The sequence below is a fragment of the Peromyscus leucopus genome, chromosome 20 (assembly GCF_004664715.2).
Source record: "Peromyscus leucopus breed LL Stock chromosome 20, UCI_PerLeu_2.1, whole genome shotgun sequence".
Classification (NCBI taxonomy): domain Eukaryota; kingdom Metazoa; phylum Chordata; class Mammalia; order Rodentia; family Cricetidae; genus Peromyscus; species Peromyscus leucopus.
The window spans coordinates 58,516,069-58,535,038 of NC_051080.1; the positions used below are offsets into that span (position 1 = coordinate 58,516,069).

Here is an 18,970-nt window from a genome sequence, read left to right on the forward strand (position 1 = left end):
TGAACAACTACTAGTCTCAAATATTTTACATTGGTATGGATTTTTAGATATTGATACAAAGTTAAGATTTTTTTGTTATACTGTGTGTGTTTCTATTCTTGTTTAAGATATTTCCCATGCAGCTCATTTAAAAATGTAATGTAAAGTTTTAGCCCTGGAAAGCTATTTAGGATAATAAAGAAATACAGGCTGATAGTCACCTATAACAATCAAAATTACAGTCTTGTTAGGTATGTTTTCAAGGTCATACAAAGATATATTTTAGATAGCTAGATGATCTTCAAACACTTCAATGATGCACAGAATATGACATTTAAAGTGTTTTAATAACATAGGGCTTTTCATGACAGTGAGACATGTCTTCTCCTGGCATCACCAATCTACTTCAGAGGAGATGATGGGCATCAAAGAACCTCCATATGTAGTTTGCTTTCTTTGTGGCAAAAGTTAGCCACTGGGCAAGAAACTGCCCTTGCCTCAACTACTGATAGTATGCTGTGTGAATTGGACAAGCAGGACACAAAAGAAGGTGACTGATAAACTTTGTCAAAACAACGCAGGATAGTCTTTCAAAATTCCTGCTACATAGAAAAGACTGTCAGATATTCTAGGCCTGTAGGCTAAAGATGGATAACTCAACATTACAGAGGAACCTTGTGTGAGTGTCCAGGCAGCCAGCTGCTTCTGTCATTTCTACAGTTTTGGAAGTTATTTGCTCTGCATTTCCTGTTTACTCAGGTAATATTATATCCTTCTTAAGTCTCGTGTGGAGTTGAAGACTACATCGTTATAGTTACAGTTTTCCTTGTTACCAAATTCAGAAAAGAAACTCACAAAAGAGGTGTACAGTGTATAAGGTTGAGAGACATAAAAGCTTAAATTGTTTATCTAAGAAAATGTTTTGAGGTCTAAAAAATAGTTTTGGGTTTGTAATACAAATTAGGATATAAAGTGAATTAGGTACAAAATTTTGGACTCACCAAGATTAAAGAGTATTTTCTCCAAATATGCCTTCATAATTAACATTAAGTCTCTGTGTTGTTTTTTTTGTGAGCTGGTGACCCAAAGAAAAATGTTTGCAATTGTTTTGTTTTTGTTATTTTCTTATTAACCACCATAGCTGCTTTTAGAACTTGACAATGTAATTTCAGAACAGTGAAGAATGGGAACTGAGGGAATTGTGACATTCTCAGTGGACAGGCAGGCAGGATACTTTTGAAATTTAGTGAACCTTCTACAATACCTTGTTTTTTGTTCAGATATAATAAATAACCACACAAGTGTGAGACAGCATGGCTGTATGGTGGAGTGTTTGCGCTCTGTACAGCAGCGTCAGGTTTTGATTAAATTGCCACCAACGTTATTTTTAAAACTGTCTTATCTTTTTTTCACAATAATTTTTTAATGATTCCTTTTTATTTTTTATGTGCATTGGTGTTTTGCTTGCAGATATGCCTGTGTGAGGGTATCAGATCCTCTGGAACTGGTTACAGATGATTGTGAGTCACCATGTGGGTGCTGGGAATTGAACTAGGGTCCTCTGGGAAAGCAGACAGTGCTCTTCACCTTTGAGCCATCTTTCCAGCTCCATAAACCAGTTTATCTTTAGAAGGGCCTTTGGGAAGACTCTCCATGTACAAACTTCTGTTGTCTTCTTTGCAGCCTTGATTGCATACCGCATCTACTCTATGGGGTGACGGGAAACTCAGAAGTCCAGCGTGAGTTTTGGTTTAAAGAAGCCATGGGTTTGACAGTCAAGCTTGACATTAAAATGAAACTCTGGAAAGATTCAACAAGGCTCAGCAAGGTGACCTGGGAACTCAGCTAACCTCTGTGAGTCACTGAAAAGAAGCGCTAGAAGTTCCAATGGTGGGGCATGATATTCAAGAGGTTGAAGATGTGTTTCCAGATCAGCACCTCAAAGCTCTGAAATGCTTATCTCTGGTTCCCGCAATCACAGGGGACAGTTCAAGTGTAAGAAGACATCAGAAGAAGACTATGCTCCTATGTGCAAAGGTGACCTATCCAGCCCTTACAAGCTCTCAGCTGAGCTTCACTGTTGGAAATCAAGCAGGAACACAGGGAGAATGACATGTGGATCTAACCGTCTGACATGCAGCTTATTCCTAATGTGTACGTCTTGCTGAAAGTTCTGTGCATTCTTGTATTGAAAGTTGAGGGTGAGAGATGCAAAAATGGGTGCAAGAGTCTTAAAATATACTCCAGGAACGCTTTGATAGATCAGAATTCAAGCATTTTGGCTTTGGCTAGCATACACTTTGACGTAAATCATGATCTGGATTTAATGAGGGACACGTTAAACTTTACACAAGCCAGAGCATCCTATAGTTAGCTCAGAAACCATTGAGGATGCCCAGGAGAGCTAAGGAATTCTCTTGGGGGCTACAGAGATTACTCAGTGTTTGAGAACACTTGTCGCTTTTGCAGAAGACCTGGATTCAGTTCCCAACATCTGAGTGGTGGCTCATAATCATCCATAACTCCAGTTCCAGCGGATATGATGGTCTGTTCTGATCACTGTGGACACCAGGCATGCATTTGGTACATGCATACATGTAGGTAAAACAGTCATACCCATAAATAAATCTTAAAAGAAAAAAAAATCCCCGCCCCTCTAAAAAATCAAACATTTGATAATGGGAGAAAAGTAGGTGTAATAGGCTGCCGACTCACTGAATATCTCTGCTTATGGGCCTCTAGGATGACCATCGAGAATCTGCTCACTTAAATGGCCATTATTTGAACAATCATGTTTTGAATACCTGTCTGTTCTTCCAGAGTATGGCCTTGATGAGGTCACACTTCTCTGAATGATCTCTGCTAGTGGAGCTCTGAAGTTGTTTTAGTCATTTTACTTATTTATCTGTTTATTTATTTATTTATTTATTTATTTATTTATTTATTTATTTATTTAAGATAGAGTCTCAATATGTAGCTCTGGCTGTCCTGGAGCTCTGGCCGGCCTCGGACTCACAGAAATCCACCTGCCTGTATCTCCCAAGTGCTGAGATTAAAGGTGTGTGATTCACTTCAGACACAACATGTATTATCTCTGTGGTGGACATTGAGTTACCAAGGTTTTGAAAAGGTGTGGAAGAGAGGAATGTATATAAAATACACAAAATGTTGCATGAATGTCCACTTTTGACTTTTGACTAGTAGGAGTTTTAAGTGTGTTATTGAAAATCTGAAATGGCAGCACCAGGGAGGTAGAGCCGGAGAATGCAAGTTTTAGTTTAGCCTGGGCTGCAGAATGAACTCAAGACCAGCCTGGGCTACACAGTGAAACACTGTCTCTAAAAGCCAAGGACAGAGAATAAAGCCCCGTGGTAGAACATTTACTAGTGGGCTCGTGGTCCTGCACCGAAAAGAGAAAACAGCAACAAACCCAACTGTAATGGACAGCGACAGGGGCTACCTGACTGAGGCTGGGGAGCTCGTTAGGGTACTGGTGCAGGTTTGGTCCTTTTTTGATGAACTTAAAGGAACAAGTTATGGTTAAAGCTGAGATGGAAAAGCCGGACATTCCTGCTCTGTATGTGGCGGCGGCGGTTTGCATTCTTTTGGTGAGCCTTCCTTTTTTCTGTAAGCCTTTCAGCATGGTAAATGTCAGACGCTTCTGCTTCATGCCTTAGACAGGATTGGAGGCCATTCACCGAGATAACTGGCTTGTCTATTTCCTTCTGTACTTTCCCCAAGATTATATCTATTGCCTTGTCTTTATTTATAAGCAAAATCCTATAAAAAATGGTGGTTTTATGGTTTATTTAGAAATAATTCTGAAAATATCATTTTTTTTAGTGAAAGAAATCAGTTTTGTGTAGTTTATTTCAATCTAAGGAAAATATCAAGTTTATTTTATTTTATTTTTTAAAACATACCCATGGATGTTTTGAACGCTGTTTGGATCTTGCCCCCGGGGCTTCAGTTTATCTACCCAACAACTGGGTAAAGAGGAGATGCTTAGTCTCTTATCTTACTTGCAAACAAAGTAACCCAGAGTGTTTATACAAAGTCTCATGGTCAGCAAGGGGTAGGGCTGGGAAGCCTTTGCTCCCACAATCTCGGCAAATTAAGTGAAGGAGACAGTGAATGGCTTTTGGCATTCCACAGGCAGAGGGGAATGTTTGTTAGCTGTAGGTTAACCAGAAAATGAAAGGGCCATGCAAGCCACAGAGTCCTGAATGGGCCAAACGATTAAGCTGTTCGTGAAAATATTACAAATATTTATTTTAAGGCTTACAAGGAACATTCTCTTTTCTCAGAAGCCCGGAGAAATATTTGTTTCTTTTTTGCAAGGAGTGCTCAAGGACATTCTGTTTGCAGAGGGAACAATCAGAGCTTACTGTTTAGAAGACTAATTGTCACAGAGGATGGCTAAAGAGGTGACTTTGGACGGGAGGCTTTGAGCACTGTTAGAGGACATGTAAAGGAACTAGGGTGAAGATTTCCCAGGGAAATCTGACTAGGCAGAAACATCCTCTTGTAGGTGTGCTATATGAAGGATGTAGATGTAAACTTTCCTCAATATTTTCTTCATCATTCGTCACAGAGATAAATGGTGATTTTAGTAACCAACCCATATCCTTAGAGGGATTCAGAGATGGCGTGTAAAGGATTCTCAGCTTTGGTTTGGCTCCTGAACTGTATACATTGGAAGCATGGTGTGTGATGCAAACTCCTCCTGATGTCCAAAAGGACACAGAGAAATGTCTTTAAGCGCAGAAATCTGATGGCAATGTAAAATCTGTCCAGGTAACAGTAATTCAGAATCGGTGATATTTCGGCAAGTGTGGCAGAAGGGCAATAACATGGCCCTCGGAGCCATAGAGCTGTGAGATCAAATCTAATTCCGCCATTCCCGTGCCTGCTGACTGTATCGTTCCAGGCATAACAAACTGTCAGCTTGTTGTGCTTGGAACTGACGATGTGACCTGACCTACCAATGGATTGTGTGACCCACTCTGAATGAGTGCATTGAAGAAAGACTCAACCCATCATTTTGGAAGCATTCTGGACACTCCATGTTTGTTTCAAAGCCAGGCTGGTCTGGTGAGCTCTTTTCTCCTTGTCTGCCTACCTCATACATTGACATTCCTTTTCAAGGGACAGCACAGCTGGCTGATGTATGACTACAGTGTCATGAAAGCCACGGACTACCATCCAAGCCATCTCCATACTCACCTAGAAACTGAAGAATAATAATAAATATTGCCCCTCCCCCTACACCCAGTGTGTGTGTGTGTGTGTGTGTGTGTGTGTGTGTGTGTGTATCTGAGTTGGATGTTAGGAGTCTTGCTTGATTGCTCTTCTACCTTATACCTTGAGGCAGAGATTTTTAAAGCAAACTCAAAGTTTTCTTATACAGCTAGTTTCCCTAGCCAGCTTGCTCTGTCTCTGCCTTCCAAGGGTGGGATTACAGGTTGGTTGCCATACCTTCTTGGCGTTTGTATGGGTTCCGGTGATCCAAACTCTGATCCTCTTATTTGACAAGTGCCCTGATGGAGAAACCATCTCCCCAGCCCTGCTACTGTGTCTTTATTCTTTCTTTCTTTCTTTCTTTCTTTCTTTCTTTCTTTCTTTCTTTCTTTCTTTCTTTCTTTCTTTCTTTCTTCTCTCTCTCTCTCTCTCTCTCTCCCTCCCTCCCTCCCTCCCTCCCTCCCTCCCTTCCCCTCCCTCCCTCCCTTCCCCTCCCTCCCTCCCTTCCCCTCCCTCCCTCCCTCCTTCCCTCCCTCCCTCCCTCCCTCCCTCCCTCCTTTTCTTTTCTTTTTGTTTGTTTTTTGAGACAGGCTCTCACTAGGTAGCCCCAACTACCCTAGAACTCTCTATGTAGGCTAACGTCAAGCTCGGAGATCCCCCTGCCTCTGTCTGTTGGGTGCTGAGATTAAAGACATGTGCCACCAAACTTGGCCAGTTAGTGTTTTTAAGCCACTGAATTTGGGGTCAATTTATTATACCCCATCAGATAAGCAATATTTTTCTTTTTCTTTTCTTTTCCTTTTTCTTTCTTTCTTTTTTTTTTGGTGACAGGATTTCTTTATGTAGTCCTGGCTGTCCTGGAACTCACTCTGTAGACCAGGCTGGCCTCAAACTCAGAGATTTGCCTGCCTTTGCCTCTGGAGTGCTGGGATTAAAGGCGTGTGCTACCACTGCCCAGTTTAACCAATGTTTTTCTAATTGCAATGTCTCTGTGTGTTATACTTATACTTCATTCACTAACTTTCAATTTACCTTTCCAGTGTAAAAGAAAAAAAAACTGTCTTAAAAGTCGAAGCCACATGTCAGTTGAAAAAAATATATGAAATAATTATTTTAAAAATAATGTCTTGTGTCTCTGGTTTCCTATTGTAGCCTGAACATCATATATAATATCTGATGCTTAATAAGACATTAAATAAATATTGTTAAATGAATGAGTTTGTTTCCACAGGTTCTCTGTTTCTGGAGGCAAAACCATATCTTATTCATTTTTGTATTTCTCTCACATGGTACAGGGCTTAATACTGAACATGTACCAATCACTCTGTTGAATTAAATTGAACTTAACTGAAATTCGTGTTGAAGTAAATGTTCTGGAAATTCCAGTTAAAAGTCATGGCAGAACACTCATTTTATTTTATTTTTTGGTTTTGGTTTTCCGAGACAGGGTTTCTCTGTGTAGCTTTGCGCCTTTCCTGGAACTCACTTGGTAGCCCAGGCTGGCCTTGAACTCACAGAGATACGCCTGGCTCTGCCTCCCGAGTGCTGGGATTAAAGGCGTGCGCCACCACCGCCTGGCTCATTTTAAACATTTATATTGTTCAGTGTCTAGGGCTGGTTTTCAAGTTCCATCAACAAATCACCAAAAAAAAAGAACCCTGCCCACAAAATGTTAACCTTATAATTTACTGTTGGTAAGCTCGCGCGTGCTCTCTCTCTCTCTCCCTCCCTCCCCCTCCCCCCGGCTCTCCCTCTCTCTGTGTTCTATGTGCGTACATGCACGTGGAAGCCAGAGCTCTATGTGACATAGCTTAATTTTTTTTATTAAATTTTTTTCATTTATTTTACATTTTACAGTTTCTCCTCCCTTCTCTACTCCTGTTCCTCCCCCCACCTCCTATCTTACCTGCCCCCTTCCCCCACATCCACTCCTCCTCCATCTCTGTTCAGAAAGGATAAGGCCTCCCACGGGAGTCAACAAAGCATGGCACATCAAGTTGAGGCAGGACCAAGCTCCTAGCCCTGCATCCAGGCTGGGAGAGGCAACACAGCATGGGGAACAGGTTCCCAAAAGCCAGCTCAGGCACCAGGGTCAGGTCCTGATCCCACTGATAGGAGCCCCACAAACAGACCAAGGAACACAACTGTCACACACATGCAGAGGGCCTAGGCTGGTCCCATGCAGGCTCTCCCATGAGCTCAGATCAGTTGTCTCTGTGGGTCCCCTGGTAATGACCTTGACTCCCTTTGCTTGTACAATCTGTCCTTCCTCTCAGGGATAGGACTCTCGGGGCTGGGCCCAGTGCTCAGCTGTGGATCTCTGCATCCACCTCCATCAGTTGCTGGATGAAGGGTGTCTGATGACAATTAGGGTAGTCACTAATCTGATTACAGGAGAAGGCCAGTTCAGGTACCCTCTCCACCATTGCTACCAGTCTTAGCTGGGGTCATCCTTATGGATTCCTGGCACCAGGTTTCTCCCTAACCCCCAAATGTCCCTCCCCATCAAGGTATCTCTTTCATTACTTCCCCCTCTGTGCCGCCCCAAACCGTCTAGCTGAACTTTTGAGACTATAATACTTAAGTTGCCAACTATCAGGTATTGACCTTGGAGATTATCAGCAGGGGCTGGGAAACCCGAATTCCTTATCCAGTGAAAAAGACTGAGGCCATTTCAGCATAGCTGGATTTAATGAGCTCAGAGAGTCTGAGCACTTGCTCAGTGCAATTCTCTCTCTCTTTGGGAGGAAAATATATCTCAGTGATTTGAGTGCATAAGCCAGACTCACAAGCCAGCCTTCATTGTTATGAATCCCCGGCAGACCATTTGGGTTTGTGACTGATTCTTGGTGGGAATGCATAGGAACTTTCCCACTTGAAAAATATGGAAATTATTAGTATCCATTTCACAGGGCAGTGCAAAGATTACATTGGTTAATAAGTGAATTGCCTGGCATATAGTAAGCACTATAATAATATATAATATATATTATATAATAATATATACTATAGTATAATATAAGGCATATAATAGACTGCAAATGAGCTCTTGTTATCTTTTATACCTACCATCAACACTTCAGGCAATGAAAACTATTTTTCCCCAGGCTACTCTTGAGGAGAGAGGGATGAGAAATATTTAGATAGAAAGATAGAGGGGATAAAAGACAGACAGAAACACAGGATAGACTCAGCAGGGCCTGGATCAGCATCCATTGGCCCCTTCTGTCTCTTCTAAAGGGCTTTTTATAGGCATGTCAAGGGGTGGAGCAAAAGACGTCCCCCAGCACAGCAAAGAGCAGACCCTTTCCAATCACCTGGTAACCACACACCTGGTCAAGCCATCCTCTAATGCAGCCCTGCTGGGTAAAGCAAGCTCAGATCTCACCAGGAAACCTCTGTGGGCCTCCACACATGGACAAATCTTTCATAGAGGAATCCTTAACTCCCTGGGGAGAGTACTGTGTGACGACTGTCTGCTACTGTTGTTTCTTCTTGTATGGTTTGTCTCTGATCACAGAAGTTTCGGCTGTTCATTCCTGTAAAGAAACTCTCAATTAGCTCCAAAAGAGGCAGTAAAAAAAATGCCGTATATGACAGATAATTATTATCAGTTCACGATTACATTGAACTGGGAATTATACAATTGTACACTTTGGAGTAAGAGAGGGTTTTTATTTATTTATTTATTTTTTGGTTTTTGAAGACAGGGTTTCTCTGCGTAGTTTTGGTGCCGGTCCTGGATCTCACTCTGTAGACTAGGCTGGCCTCGAACTCACAGAGATCCGCCTGGCTCTGCCTCCCGAGTGCTGGGATTAAAGGCTTGCACCATGCACCACCATCAGCACCACTGGTAAAGGAGAGTTTTGACCTTTCATTTTAACCCTTTCATGTACGTGGACAGGGCAAGAAGTCGCCAAGAACAGAGAGGAGCACCGAGTTTCAGAACTCGGGACCACGGATCGTAGAAAGATAATTAGAAAGTCTATTCTAACTTGCAGACTGGGCCGAACTTCTCCCCCTGGGCTGTAAGCAGTTCTTGGGGATACGGGATCAGAGGGGCATCTAGACTTTCTATCACACCTGGCACAGTGTTCAAAGTTTAAAAAGCCAGAAACTATTTGAAAAGTGCACAGTACTAAGAAATAAGGTAACTGGGAAGACTGTGTCAAATATCCTTCGTTGCCTTGCAAACCTTCATCTTGTTCCTCGGCTTCCACCTGCATGGGTTGAACGTTCCAATCTCCATCCATTCTCAAAGCCTGAGTTCTACGGAGCTGGAAAAAAACAAAACAAAACAAAACGAAACACGAAATGATCCAGTCGGAACCTCTAGTCACAAGACCTCCTTCCCTTGTTGCTATGAGGCAGAGAAGACAAGAGATGGACAAGGAGCAAAGCAGCGCTCTGAGTGGCCGGACAGTAACAGCGTCCACAGCCAGGGTCCTGCCTGCTCCGTTAATTGCCCCCGCCCCGCCCCGACCGGCTTTAAAAAGCTCCAACTTGCAACCAAATCCCCAGTCAGAGCGCCGCCGAGAGGACCGCGATGGGCTTGGGTGACTACAGCCACTTCAGACAGCGGATGTCCCGGGGACTCCACGGGGTCTCCGGCAGGGCTGCCCTGTGGTCCCCAGCCTTTCACCCGGTGCGCCGCATCCCTTGCGGCACCTGGCGCATCGAGGCGCAGGAGCAGGTCCGGGCGTCCAGCCCGGTGCTGGATCACCTCCGGCGACAGCTGGAGCGCGCCTTCCAGCGGGCGGCGGCACGCGGGCGAGCGAGGCGCGCGCGGGAGGCGGTGGCGGCGGTGGCGGCGGCCGCGGCGGCCGCGCGGGAGGAGCGGACCCGGGCGCGCATGGAGTGCGCGCTGGCCCGGCTGCGCGCGGAGCTGGTGAGCGCGGGCTGCGCGGCGGGGCTCGCACTGCTGAGCCGAGGGTACCCCATAGGAGGACCCCCGGGCAGGGGGTGGGCACGGGATTGCTGCTGGGGTGGGAGATCTCTCCTGGGCGCCCGATTTCCTCAAGACTCGGTGTGGAGGCCTCCTTGGGTCACAACTCTATGGAGCAGGGCTTGGCCTATAGTTCAGGGACTGGCCCAGACTCCGGAGAGGAGCTCCTCCCCAGTCCGTTTCTGTCGTTTTCTATCCTCTGTTCTAGAAGCTTCCCCATAGCAAACTCTTGGTCTGAATATGTTTAGTGTGAGGAGACGAACGTTTCAATGAAACCGACAACCTAGATGGATAAAATGAGCCCATCAGAAAGAAACTCTAAGTCATGCCTATTATTTTTATTTTATTCCCTGCTAAGAATTCAGAAAACGACTGGGTGTTTAACAGGAAGGAGTGTATGTAGATACTTTAGATGACTTTTTTAAATGAAAAAATTAAATTAGGCAATTTGAAAAGGACAGAAGTATAAAGAACTCAGACTTTAAAATGGCGACTCCTATGAATGTTTCGTAAAGGAGACTTGTAAAGTTCTCTGCATCGAATGCGACAACTAACCACTCCTGCAGAACGCAGTTAAGAAACCTCAGCGGGTGATCGATTTCATTTCTGGTTTTAAGAAGGGCAACATGATAGTAAATCCAATTTAACCGTATTAGCAATCTGAATTTGATAAGGAATGCATTATGTTTGATCGAGCAGTATTACGTGGAGCACCTGGTTCTCATCTAGAGTCTAAGAAGCCCAATGGGGATGAGGAAGCCGCCTTGTTGCCTGGTGAGACCACCTCCCTGCCCACCAGGAGGTTGATGCTGTGGGCCAGGACGCCACCCTGTAGTGCCTGGGCCTGGCCGGAACACTCTATGCTGCTACTTTGAGACATGTCACCCCCTTCCCCTACCTGTTGATGACTCATAGCGAGGTCATACCGGACAAGCTCTAAGGCACCTTTAACCTTAGCATTCCAACAAGTTGCTTCATCAAACATAGGAGGTTTAGGCAAGAAATGTGTTATGGGTGAGAAGAAGGTAAGGAATTGCAGGCTCTGCTAATACGTGCTGGCCCTACAGCTTTGAGAATGTAAATTAGTAGACTTGAGTTTGTTTATTCATCTGTCATGTAGAGGTAATCTCATGAGATGACTGTAATTATATGAGATGATATTATATGACATGCCTAGGCCATATGCACTTTATTGACTGTTGTTATTATAATTATTATAGATCTTGGAAACTGTGCCTAAAAGGACAAATAAGAACATATCAAGACTCGAGAATTGGGTCAACAAGATGGCGCTTTAGAGGCTCCTGAGGACAGGCCTGAAGACCCGAGTTCAATCCCCAGTACCCACGAGGTGGCAGGAGAAAACCCACTCCTTGACCCACACACAAGAACACTGTGGCACAAGCATGCATGCACTCACACGTGCAAACAGAAGCATGCACAAGTAAAGAAATGGAAAAAAAATTAAAAGGAATTTAGAATTTCTGGACAGGGAGCAGAGAATTTTACACATAGCCAGTTGCTGTTTTCCTGGAGTGTAGGCCCTGGTCCCCATCTTCAGGAACTCCCTAGTCCATGTGCCTGATCTAAAAAAGAAGCAGCGGAGTGGATGATACTTAGCTCAGGATCATCACCACTAGAAGCAGTTTTGATCTGGGTCATTAGCGAGATCTCTATGGGAATTAGAGTTCCCATGCATGGAATGCACAGACATCATGAATTACAATGTCGTTTATGTAAGGGACAGTGATGAACAATCAGTCATGTTATGTATATTATGTTCTGTTTAGCTTACTAACGATGACATTGGTTTCTACGTCCTTTGACTGGATTTCTTGAGTTAAACCTAAAGTTTTCTAGGTATATAATCTTTTTTCTTTTTTTCATCCCTCAGAGAAGTTTTGGAGCTTTCATAAGGCTCTCAAAGGGATCCATGATGAAAGAAGTGTAAAAACCATGAGTGTTTGAATTTCCCAAATAAGTGTGAATTACACATGCTTTACTTAAATGGGTGAATCATTATCAGTCATTTTTCCCCCTTGATACTTGGCACGATGGAGGGCAGGCATCCATCACCTCACCGATTCATCCCTTCATTCACTATGCCTTTTAACAAGGACACCCAGACCCTGTTATGGATGCCTACGCAGTGCACTGACTGATAATGCCATCATTAAGGAGTAGTCAAATTCCACCTTCATCAACATCAGTCTGGTGTTGTCTGTATGTTATCAGAGACATGTCAATAGAATTCGACGGAAGCCTGTCTAAGAGGCAACGATGCCTGGCCATGATTACAGGAAGCTTTTTCTAAAAGTATTAGTATTTATTTGCATTCTATGGAAAGAGAACTGGCAAAGTGCCTCTTAGAACAGACGGGTCGAATGGAGGTGCGTCTCAGCACAGCATTTCTTTGGAGGCCTGCAAGATGTCTGATCACCTGTGATAGGAGCCGGCATGGAGACAGTGCTAGGAAATGAAGCTAGAAAAGCAGGGCAGGACTCGAGAGCCCAGGGAACACATCAGAGGACAGTCTTGGGGTAGATTATGGGGACTTTTTATGGCAATGGCTGTATGATTTGTTTCTGTTTGTTTGCTAGGTGCCTTGGATGGCTGTCTCCTCTAACATTTCTAGTTCTTACTTCCAGAGACGCAAGAATTCCAAGTGCAAAAGAATAAAATATATATATATATATATATATATATATATATATATATATATATATATAATAAACATCAGAGGAAAAGAAAAAGATACCCCTGCCTAATATTTTATTTTGCAGATTGAGGAGGACTCGCCAATGCAGTATTTGCAGTTTACTATTACAGTGCCCTGGCTTATCCTGAGGGCTACTGTGGATGAATTCATAGAGGGTGGTACACAGAAAACATTATTTTACAAACTGCATTAAGCATGACTTCAGCTGATGGAATATGCAAATAGTTGATCTTTAGCTTTAGGTCATAATACAGCTGGACCACACTTTGTTGGTGGCCTGCCTCCTAAGTAACTTGTCCTTGGAGATGTAATTTTTAAAATTTTATTTAAACACACGAGGGCCTCATAAACTCTCATTGGAGGAGGTTATGAATCAGCCTTGCTATATAGCAGGCTTTGTTCTAGAGTGAAAAGTGTTAGATTATATAAGGACACATAACTATACATGTGCCTCTGAGGTGTCGTTATATGTTTTTACTCAGCAGGGAGGCCATTTAAAATCCTGAAAACTTGAAATGACAAGTAATCAAGTAAATGGGCCCAGATCCTGAGCACTCAGGTGGCCCCAGGCAGTTATCCTGTGGCTCAGAAAGCTCATAAAGATAAATGATTTCACTGTGATCACACGCCATTGCTTGAAAACAGCCTTCGGTGCATAGGTATTTTTCACACAGACAGCTCTTGTGCATCAGCTATTTTTGTTTTCATTTCAAGGCCATTTCAAAAGCTATTTATTTATCTGGATTTTACCTTGTTGTAGAAAAAGCTACTTTAATAACCAGAGCCAACAGTCAGAAAGGGAGAATGTGATGAGAAATACATCTTTCTTTCTGTCTTATTTTCCTTTCCTACCTACTCCTTATTTCTCATGTCCAGCCAGAGAGCAGTTTCCTTTGATCTATATCTCAAACTAATACTCCCCCCCCCTTTTTTTTTTCTTTTAGCTGGAATTGCGTTTCCAGAACCATCAGCTGGCCCGAACTTTACTGGATTTAAACACGAAAATGCAGCAGCTGAAGAAGCAGCAGGACCTGGAGCGTGCATCCAAATCCCAGAGCCCGGAAGATGACGCCATGAATCCCGAGTGTGGAAATGCATAGTGGGAAGCCCAAGCTGGCATCTCTGAAGCAGTCCCGAACCTCACCATAACACAAGCGACTCTGAAACCATTCCAGCACTAACACTAGCCATGCTGTATGCGTGCTCTGAGGGACATTCTGTCCAGCAAAAACTTAGGTGTGAGGAGGAAGTGGGGGGAAAAAAGAATCTAAGAAAGGGGAGAGAGACATTTCTTGAAGTTTAAAAAAATATCCATCCGTTGGATTGACTGGTTATTGTTTTAGTAGGAGGAAGGGAAGAAGGATGAGAGGAGAGAAAAAGGGGGGAGTTGAAAACCCAAACCAGTAAAGACTGCCTTCCTCCCAGCTTACCACCTTGCACATTACCTTATTACTTTCCTCTTTGTAGCTTGGTGCGGACTTGCAGAATCCGTGCTTGCTCTTACTTTATTTTTGGTCCATCTAGTAGTCAATCCAGTACTCTTCTGACTTGTGAAACGGAGAATTGCTAGTGCCTGGATTCCAGCCATGCCCTCCATGTGGTCAGCATTAAGGGTGTCTCGGTTTCTTGCTGGATGTAGTCATGGACGAAATGCATAATTATTCTCCTAAAATCTCTTGCCTCAGTTGATTCAAGTTTGAGTTTCATGATGTACACCCCTGAATTCCTAACTAACATAGTTCTTTGTTTCAATTAACTTAGGAGTTAAAAATGGTTCTCGCTGAATTAGAGGATCTCATTGTACCCCAAAAGTGCTTCTCAATGCAAAAGTAAAATTAATAAAAAACAGTTGCAGACCTAATTGGTGTTTCTAGTTGTTATTATCTATGAAATTGTGTGTAATTGTAGTCAAAATTCAAATTAGTTCTTAAGACAAAAGAGGACGGAAAGGCAGTAGCCTTTTTCTTAAAAATAAATGCTAGGATTGGTGTAGTGGGTAGCTGTTCCAGTTTTGACCTGGAAGTACTACCTCCATTGAGGTTTTGGTAACTGTCACACCTACAAGGCAGGGCTGAGACAGAAGCTCTTAAGACCCGAGATCTAGATGTGCCACCTCTCTTGGTTTTAAGGGCTCCTGTCTCGGCCCTGCCTTGTAGGTGTGACAGTTATAAAGCTTCAATGGGGGTAGTACTTCCAGGTCAAAGCTGGAACAGCTACCTACTACATCTTGGCAACGTAGCTTAGCCTGTGCAAGTCCCTGGGTTCAAGCCCCAGTACCCCCAAATAATTTTAAAAAGCAGGAGAAACAACTTGTGTTGTAAGGATTGAGGGACTGTCTGGATCAAGTTTACTTTGTTTTTAACTCTTTTTGCCCATAAGTAAACGATCCTAACACCTTCGTAATTAATCTCTTTTCTCTGAGACTGGGATTCACCGCGGACATTGTCGATTGGGTAGTAGCGGGTGCCTTGACATCTGACCGCTGGATTCCTTGAAGCTCTCTGAAATAAGCTCTTGGCTTTGTGTGTGTTGGGATGCATGCTGTGTGGCTGCTTGTTTGCTGTTCGTGTGTGTGTGTGTGTGTGTGTGTGTGTGTGTGTGTGTGTGTGTGTGCAGAGGATACCCTTCAGGGATCAGTCCTATCCTTCTCGCGTTGTTTGAGATACGGCTCCTTTATGCTTTTGCATGTTCTCCTGTCTCAGGCTCCCAACTCCCCACAGAGTCACACTGAGGTGGTAGATGCACGTGCTACCACATCCAGCTGTGGGTGTGTACTCGAGTGCTGCAAGTGTGCCTTTACACACTCGGCTATCTCCTCAGCCCAACTTTACACAAATTTTGATGAAAGCGTTGGCAACATTACTTGTGATCTCCTTTAATTTCTTTTTTAAAACTTCAACTTAAGTGCAGGAACAGTCATTCTCAAGTGCATTGTTAGGGCTAGTCTTTATAAATCATCTGAATAGTCATTGTATAAGCTTGATTCCTTACAGAGTGCAGAACGCTGGCATTGGTTAGTACTCAGTTATATAATTTGGTTCCACTGGTAATGTCTATCAACATAAAAAGAAAAAAAAAAAAACCTGAAAGAGAATTTTGAAAGTCAGCATATTGTTAATTTACATTGTCAGGCAAAAAACAAATAAACAAACAAACAAACAAAAACCTATTTATTATTTTATTGTAAAGTTTTGTCACAAACTTTCCCCCCCTCTATCTTCGGGGATAAAACAATGGGCCACTATGTCTTTTTAGGGGCCATAGGTGCAGAAGCAGAATAAACTCCCGTTCTCGAAGGTGTCTTATTTATGGAAGACCTAAATGGCAGAGTTAGCCCTTGACTTTGGCAGTGCAGCAGGAAAATGCCATAGGCGCTTGGCTCATGGGGCACTCTCATCACGCGTTTCTGCTCTGTCACCCACCTTTGTTTTTTAATAGAAACAGAAGGCTCACGATTGCTTTCCTGCCTTTTCTTCGCAATGATGCGCAGCTGTGTGTTGTTGGCTCGCTGTACCGTCGTGGCACAGTGGAGACTCACGGGAAGTCATCAGGAGAACTTTTCAAAGAGGCGTGAGGAGGGGCCGTCTTTCTGGGGTTTAAAAATAAGCCAGGGCCACAACGGTGAGACATTTTAAAGACACGCGTGATGGAAGCAACCAAGACGAGTGCCAGCTGGAGGGGAAAATGAGAAAATCATTATAACCCAAATTGTGCAGCAGGGAAGGAGCCGCTGAAAAAGCCCAAGAAAGGAAGATGTTTACAACCAGGGTGGATAGAGGGGCCAACAGAAGTGATACTAAAAATGAGTTTGTGGAGAAAAATATGGTGCTTGGGTTTTTCAAATGGCCCCAGTTTCTCACAGTGGTACATTACAGGGGTGCAGGGTGTAGGGGAGATAAAACCCCATCAGCAGGCAATGGTCTTTTTACTGTACACTAGCACCCATCAGCGAGAGGCGCCAAGTGAATTGAGACAATTAGGAGCGTTGCACAGGTTGTTAGGCATCACATTCCTTCACAGGTGGCCTGCATGAATCACACTAGGTTTGGCTTGCCAAACTACTTCTGGAACAGGTGCTGCTGCAGGACCCAGCCTGGGGACAGACGAGTCGGCTGTGGAGAACCTCAGGAGAGCTGAGCCGGCACTAGTGCAATTATGAGCATCCTCTTCCCCCTGTCCCTTTCTGGCAGGGTCCAGTGCCCAGCATAGTCATCAACTCTGTTTATTTACCACTATAATCACGGCCGACTCCCCGCGGGCCCCCGGCCTGGCACAAGGCTCTCCAGTGCCAGCTGCTTTCTCTCTTGCTTTTGCAGTTGCCGTTGCTGCGGATGCCTCTTTATCCATGCTTTGAATGAAGGTTAGGGTACAATGAGAAACAATGTGGTTAGGGTTTAGGGTTAAAGCTCGTCTGCTGTGCCTACCCCAGCATCTTGATCTACCTGAACGAGGTTGGGGTGGGAGGCAGTAGAACTCCAGGATCGGTGAACCCTCAGAGCAGACCATTCGAATTCTTTGGATGCTGCCGAATGCTGTGGGTTAGAGGCCCCAGTTCCTTAGGAGCAAGAATGCCACCATTTGTCTCTGCTGGGCTCAGTGTAAGAGGGAAATGTGCAAGGTACAGACAGTAATAAAGCTAGCAATGATTTTAGCCATCACTCGTGGACTAGCCCGTGTGCCAAGGACTGAATTTGTGTTATCGTATTTAATCCTTATAGTGATTTATAGGACCTGTTTACAGAACTGCATGACCCTAGTGGTTTGTCTTAGCACTGCCATGACCAGCCATATGCTTCAAGTTTGTTAGGTTTATCTAAAAAAAAAAAAAAAAAAAAAAAAAAAAAAAAAAAAAAAAAAAAAAAGAAAAGAAAAGAAAAGAAATCTAATGACAATACTTTGCTTAAATCTTGAGAAGACTACATTGAAGGGCCTGTATCATAGTGTTATTTCTGTTGCTGTGATAAAATACCCTGATAAAAAGCAATTGAGGGGAGCACAGATTTAGGTTGGCTTACGATTCCGGGCCGTCCATCACAGCAGGGAAGTCAAGGCAGCAAGAATTTACGACAGCTAATCACATCATATCCACATCGAAGAACAGAGAGACATGAATGCAATCATGTGCGCCTCGTCCGTTCTCATACAGTCTGGGACCCAAGTCCAGGGAATGATGCTGCCCTCAGTGCACTGGGTCTTTTGATATCAATTAATGGAATCAAGACGCTCCCCCGTGGCACCCCCACAGCCCAACCTGATCTAGATAATCCCTTCTGGGATTCTCTTCCTAGGTGATTCTGGATTGTGTCAAATGTACAATTAAAACTAACCATCACAGTGTAGAACCTGGAGAGGGGTGTGTGTGTGTGTGTGTGTGTGTGTGTGTGTGTGTGTGTTCATGTGCACGTGGAAAGTCAAAGTTGGGTGCTCTCTCTATTGTTTTCTGCCTTAGTTTTAAAGATAGGCTCTCTCACTGAACCCCGACTTTAGGAATTTGGCTAGGCTGACTGACCAGCAAGTCCCAGAGATCCGTCTATCTCTGAACAAGCCCTACCCCTCCTCGGGTTGCAAACATGAGGTGCATGCTGTCAGCTGTCATGCCTTGCTCTTTCATGGGTATTGGGGACCAATGCTCAGGTCCTCACGAGTGTGCTGTGAGTCCATTACTGACCAGGCCCTCTCCCTAGGCCCCGGTTTCGAGGGTTTTCTGATGGAGATTCTTTCTTCTACTTCTGTCGGGTTTCTTTTCCTCCCATACTTTCAGTTCTACAGAATCTCACTGTCATTTGGGACTTGGACCTTCCCTGTGCCCTTTTCCACTTTACATCTTGAAGGCTCTGTTGACAGTCTTCTCTGCCGACTGATAAGCTAATTCCCCAAACAAAAGAATCAAATCAACAAAACCTGCCACTCTCCAGCCCCTGGATGTACCTGGCAGTTCAACTGAATTGTCCTAATAACTCCGTGCAGTGGGAACAGTTGCTTTTCCCATTTTAGAGAGAAGGTGTCTGAGAAGGGATAAAACTTGCCACTGCTCACTCAGCTAGCAGGTGGGAGCTGTTGGGAATCACACCCACGTCTGGGAAGAG

General features: G+C 43.9%; 1 protein-coding gene across 1 annotated transcript; it reads left to right on the forward strand.

The window, feature by feature from the left end:
• The first annotated feature begins 9,621 nt into the window (after window positions 1-9,621).
• On the forward strand, window positions 9,622-14,745 carry Aard (alanine and arginine rich domain containing protein). Its single transcript, XM_028867969.2, has 2 exons — window positions 9,622-10,108; window positions 13,829-14,745. The coding sequence occupies exons 1-2, from the start codon at window positions 9,767-9,769 to the stop codon at window positions 13,982-13,984; spliced, it is 498 nt and encodes a 165-aa protein (XP_028723802.1). The 5' UTR covers window positions 9,622-9,766; the 3' UTR covers window positions 13,985-14,745.
• Window positions 14,746-18,970: the final 4,225 nt, after the last annotated feature.

Bases quoted from the DNA above. Each gene is read 5' to 3' on its own strand.
- Aard (XM_028867969.2), top strand. From the start codon at position 9,767: ATGGGCTTGGGTGACTACAGCCACTTCAGACAGCGGATGTCCCGGGGA. The intron at 10,109-13,828 runs GTGAGCGCGGGC...TTTTTCTTTTAG, and splicing joins CCCGGCTGCGCGCGGAGCTG to CTGGAATTGCGTTTCCAGAA.